The sequence below is a fragment of the Engraulis encrasicolus genome, chromosome 4 (assembly GCF_034702125.1).
Source record: "Engraulis encrasicolus isolate BLACKSEA-1 chromosome 4, IST_EnEncr_1.0, whole genome shotgun sequence".
Classification (NCBI taxonomy): domain Eukaryota; kingdom Metazoa; phylum Chordata; class Actinopteri; order Clupeiformes; family Engraulidae; genus Engraulis; species Engraulis encrasicolus.
In genome coordinates this window covers 32,541,451-32,546,888 of record NC_085860.1, presented here as the reverse complement: position 1 = coordinate 32,546,888, position 5,438 = coordinate 32,541,451, and the positions used below count along the sequence as shown (strand labels likewise).

At 46.8% G+C, this 5,438-nt stretch overlaps 1 protein-coding gene across 1 annotated transcript in view; it reads left to right on the top strand.

The window, feature by feature from the left end:
- Window positions 1–752: 752 nt before the first annotated feature.
- LOC134447653 (teashirt homolog 3-like) overlaps window positions 753–5,438 on the top strand; it is a 20,788-nt gene continuing 16,102 nt past the window's right edge. The window contains exon 1 of the mRNA XM_063197223.1: window positions 753–1,095. Coding sequence (XP_063053293.1) covers window positions 1,056–1,095 — 40 coding nt within the window. The 5' untranslated portion in view covers window positions 753–1,055. The remainder of the gene's footprint in view (window positions 1,096–5,438) is intronic.

The following is a 5,438-nucleotide window of genomic DNA, read 5'->3' as shown; positions in this document are numbered from 1 at the left end:
GCATGTGTACAGTGTGTACATTTCATTCGCCTGTTAGGGTTATGTAAGCTTATTACTTTCCTGTCTTTTGTCCGTGCGGAGATAAAAAGGCCCGTGGATGTGCTAATGCAACATCAGTTAAATGGAAGTGAGTTTTTGACAGGTGTTTGTAATATTTTAAATGATTAAGTCAACAAACATGCAAGGCTTCGTGTACTGTACACGCGTTGTCCAGTGTGAAGGGAAAAACAAACTCTTTGGGTGATTCATTCCTGGCACCATGCCAGGAGGGAAAAGGGTCCTCGTGTGATAAAGTGACCATAGGTGAGGTCAGGCGAGTATCCTGCGTATAAATATTTCACTCAGTCACAGCGTGTGATTGATGGAATTAAAATATCACTTTTGAGAGTTTAAAGACATGAACATGTGGGCCCTATTTCCCATCAGACAATGGGAACATTAATGCTTGTAGGTCTGCGTAAACATGTTTGATTTCGACAAAACTATTTTAGATTCAAGCACATGCACACAAGCAGCTCTGTCTCCAAAGAAAATGATCCTGATGTATCCACATGGTCTACTGAACTGTTCCTGGTTGCACATGTTTCATCCTGGTGAGCCAGAGTTCCTTTGTTTTCTCAGCAACGTTTTTTGGACAGTGATTGAGAACATGCCCTCTTGGTGTCTCCAAGGGAAAGAGAGGGGCGTGGCTAAGCGTAGGGAGCGCAGGCGATGGAAAGGGTTAATAGGATAGCAAGCAGTACTCTTGTCTGCCACTTTGAGTGACGTGATCAGCTCATTTTCCTGCCGCCTGTCTGCTGTGCTGCCGCCTGGGGAGGGTACCGAACGGGATCTCATTCAGCCTTCCGCCCCGTTACCGGACAGAGGATCCTACCACCGACGCGAGCCAGAAACGGGAGATTATAGTGTCATTTCCTTTCACGTTTGTGTTAGTTTTTTTCTTTAGCTCATGGTGCCCAGTGCTCTGTAAATGAAAACATCGCACTGCGAGAGCTGCGGACTCAGTTTCACAAACGGTAGCTGCCAAAAAACAGTTTTTTGGGCTTCAATCAAGCATGCCGCGGGTAAAACAGCAAGCGCCGAAGCGCGCAGCAGGTACGTTGACGAAACAGCTAAAACTACGTCCGTTGTAACCGTTTTATGTACTCTAGGTCAGAGTAAACGATGTGAATGTAGTTTTTGTGTGATCTTATTTGAAAACTCAACGGCAAATAGTCTTCATACGTAAAATGGAATAGAAATGAACCTTTGCGTAAAATACGGAGTGGCCATCGGGATTTTCGCGTGTCGATTTGGGAACTTGGGCTATCTGCCGTTTTACACGATTCCTCAGGTTTAACTCTTGATAGTGTTTCGGTCTGTATCAACTTTTATCGTAGATGCGTACAGTAGCTGTGTAAAAGTGCCTGTAATTCGCTTTCTTATTTTTATTTTTACATTTCGTAAACGCATAGACGCCCCTAAAGAGGCATTCACCCTTGTTTTGACGTCGACGCTGATTGATGGGTTGTCATTTAGCACTTTGATGCATTCCTTCCTTCCCTCCTTCCTGTGTTGTGCTCTCCGGAGGACTTACTTCATTCTGTAACGCCTACTGCTGACGTCAGGCTGCCTCTGTAGACCTCCACGAGCTTCGCAGAGTTTTATCTAACTGACGCTGAGGGTCCCGGGGCAGAAGGAGCATGGAGGGGGGCTTCTCAAACCTATGAAAGCCATAATGAAAGACAACGAGAACATTCACTGTTTGTCAGCGTAGTAGCCTACCATTTCCTGTGAGTCAGTCAGTCATGCTTTCCTTTTGCGTGTCTGGCGACTGAGGGCAAAGACAATTTTGGCAATAAATCTGAGGCTAAGGCCAAGTCCAGCATCTGGACAAACAGTGTGGGAGTATCCGCATGAGTGTACACGGGTTTGGCCGGGAATGCTGCTGACGAATGACACTGTCAGGGCTTTAGCCGTTAAATTGAACCCTCTGAGCTGCTATTTTCTTATAGGTTACAGCACTCCTCTATATATTGCATCCTTTGAGATTAAGGCTGTGGACCACATCCGTTTCTTTGAGAGGTGTTTGAGCCAGATGAATATGCGAGATGGATTATAGACTCTTGCAAGCAATTCGAAGTTGCTGTCTGTGGCTAGCATAAAGATTTGCTCAGCCATGTAAAAAGTGCAGTTGTTTTGCCAGCTTCATTAGCGCTCACCTAATTAGCCGTAAACTTGATGGATCACTGACAGCTGGAATGATCGCAGATGACAGCGCGCGAGCTCTCCGTCAACCCGTCCAATTAGAGCTTCTGCCTGGCGCTGATGTCACACGATGGAAATATCTATTTCAGTCGCCCGCCCGACCGACCGACACAGCTCAAACCTCAGGACAAGGCACGGGGTGGGGAACGGGATCTAGAACCGCTGGTTCTCAATAGGCTGCATTTCTCATGACCTATTAGTAGACAGAAATGTTCGGTGTTAGTTGTAATCTCTCCATTTCTGCCATACAACTGCCTCTGTCTCAGACTTGGAAAAGAAATTCTCAACTACTGGAGTAGGCTATATTAAAGCAAAACTGCAGTTTTTCTGCAGTTATGTAATTCATGTCATTCAATTTAGTGTTGTCCTGCACGCTACAGCTGTTATAGGCATGTCCTGTTTTCTTGTGTTGTAACGGTGTAGTAATAATACTATGACATACTGTAGGTTACATAGCCTACTGTAATATACCTGACTTAGTATAGAAAACTGCAGTTTTGATATTGCAGTAGGCCTACAACGAATTATTTCTTTCATAAGGACTTCACACAGTCATGTTCAGAACACACACACTTCACAACTCAATAAGGAAACTATGGCACAATGGAGTAAGTGGTGTTCCTGCTCTTGGTCGTATGAAAACCATATTATTGTTGACTGATGTATCCTTGCTGCATTGGGAGCTGTGCAATTGGCAGCCATCACTCACACACGGTGTGTGTACGTGTGTGCGTGCGTGCGTGAGTGTATGTTGCTAGTGGGTGTGTGTGCAGCAGTGTGTTCCTAGGTGTTGGTGATTTTTTTGATGTGTGCGTGTATCAAAGTATGTGAAACAGTAGATGGTGTTGTGCAACACTGTGTCAGCATGGCTTCCAGGGAAGGCATCATGACGTACAAAGGGCCAAGGAAGTCTGCATCTCTCCTAAGTGTCACTCTCACCACTGGACCGCATTAAAAAATACCCCTCTGACACAAAACGCATGCATGATAGTATCTTGTACACACACAGACAGACACGTAAACAGGCACGCACACACACACACACACACACACACACACACACACACACACACACACGAGAGACAGAGAGAGAGAGCGTATATACATGCATCATCCCTCTAGTACACACACACACACAGACACACACACACACACACAACACACTCACACGTTATTGCTTGTCAAAGTGAAGTATCTGTGTTATTCTTGGACCACATTTCTGTGTTTTGAAGTGTAGAGGAAATTTTGGCAGGTGCAAGAGGGATTCTGTCAGTTTGTCCCCATGGTAATGACACCATGAGACATTCTTTTATTTACGTGTGTGTGTGTGTGTGTGTGTGTGTGTGTGTGTGTGTGTGTGTGTGCGTTTTCTACATGGCTGGTGGTATCTGTTTGTGTGTATACATGAAGCAGAACACGCATGGGAATGGCTTTGGTTATGAGGGGGTTCTTAGAAAATATGCAACAACACATTTTATTCATGATAGCAAATTACAAAGTGCTCATTTTCAAAAATGTACCAACACAAAATGAGCATAGGAGATCTCAGTATACAGACGCACAATGCGACACAAAGGGGACGAAGGCAGAGAACGAAAAAGGAGAGAGAGAGAGAGAGAGAGAGAGAGAGAGAGAGAGAATGGGGGATCATCAACATCAACTGTGCTCTTTCCATAAACTGTCTAGATAACATGTTGTGGGAATGAGCTCGAGGGGAAACATAACACCACAAATAACATACTAGGGCCATTGCCCTACCACCCCCCAGCACACACACAAACCCCCAAACACACACACACACACACACACACATCCATCCACACACACACATACACACAGACAGATCCCCCCCCCCACACACACACACACACACACACTGGCTGAGAGAAACAGCTGTCCACAGCACTGACATGTGAGATAATGGCGGTTGCTTGGACTGCAGGCTTATGATGGATAGAGGGCCCCGTGGAAGACAATTGCCTTTTCTGGCAGGGGACATTCCCCCCCCTGTCCCTATATCCTCTCCTCCCCGGAGGCTACTCCCCGCAGGCAGGGGCCGCAACCGTGATGTGTTTGTGGCCCTATAACAGAACCACGTCAGGCCCCGAGTCCATTGGGCCCACAGAAATATGAGCCTGTGTGAAGAGAGAGAGAGAGATGGGGGGGGGGGGGTGTAGAGGGTTTTTGGGGAGGGGGGAAGAGTACTCCACCATGTTTGTTTCTTTGAGATACTACTCTGTATGTGTGTCTTACGAATTTCGAAGATGGATTACAGATTTAAGATGTCTCGCAAGAAATTCAAAGTTACTATCTCTCACTGTAGCATAAATAAAGATTCCCCCGGTCATGTAAAAACTAAGTGCACTCTGATGTTTGTGGCCCGAACAGAACCAGCAGGGACCAAGGTCTACTGGGCCCTCAGAAACCTGAGCCGGTGTGTGGAGAGAGAGAGAGAGAGAGAGAGAGAGAGAGAGAGAGAGAGAGAGAGAGAGAGAGAGAGAGAGAGAGAGAGAGAGAGAGAGAGAGAGGGCTGTGTGGGGAGGGGGGAGGGGAGGAGGGAGAGAGAGAGAGAGAAAGAGTGGAGCCAAGCCAAATGCTCAATTTCCTTTTCATCGCAGTCGTCCATCAGACAGTGGTCACCCCCACTACACACACACACACACACACACACACACACACACACACACACACACACACACCACCACCACCACTGTTACTCAGCTCGGGGCCCGCCATGATATGTGTCATCCATTAAAGGCACTTTTACAAACTTTCCCAGACTGGAGAGGTAGACGTTGTGACATTTAGGGAGAGAGAGAGAGAGAGCGAGAGCGAGAGCGAGAGAGAGAGAGAGAGCGAGAGCGAGAGCGAGAGCGAGAGCGAGAGAGAGAATTAAATGAGTGAGACTGAACTGAGGGTAACAAGAGCCGGGAATGAAGACGTGCTTGATGAGAGAATTGACTGACAGAGTGCCAGGTGTGAGAGAGACAGAAAGAGAGAAAGGACGAAAGAGAGAGAGAGAGATAACAGAGAGGGTAATTGTGCCTCTCTGAGGAGTGTGTGTGTGTGTGTGTGTGTGTGTGTGTGTGTGTGTGTGTGTGTGTGTGTGTGTGTGTGTGTGTGTGTGTGTGTGTGTGTGTGTGTGTGTGTGTGTGCGTGTGTTGTTGGGGGGGGTGTTGAGTGCAGGGAAT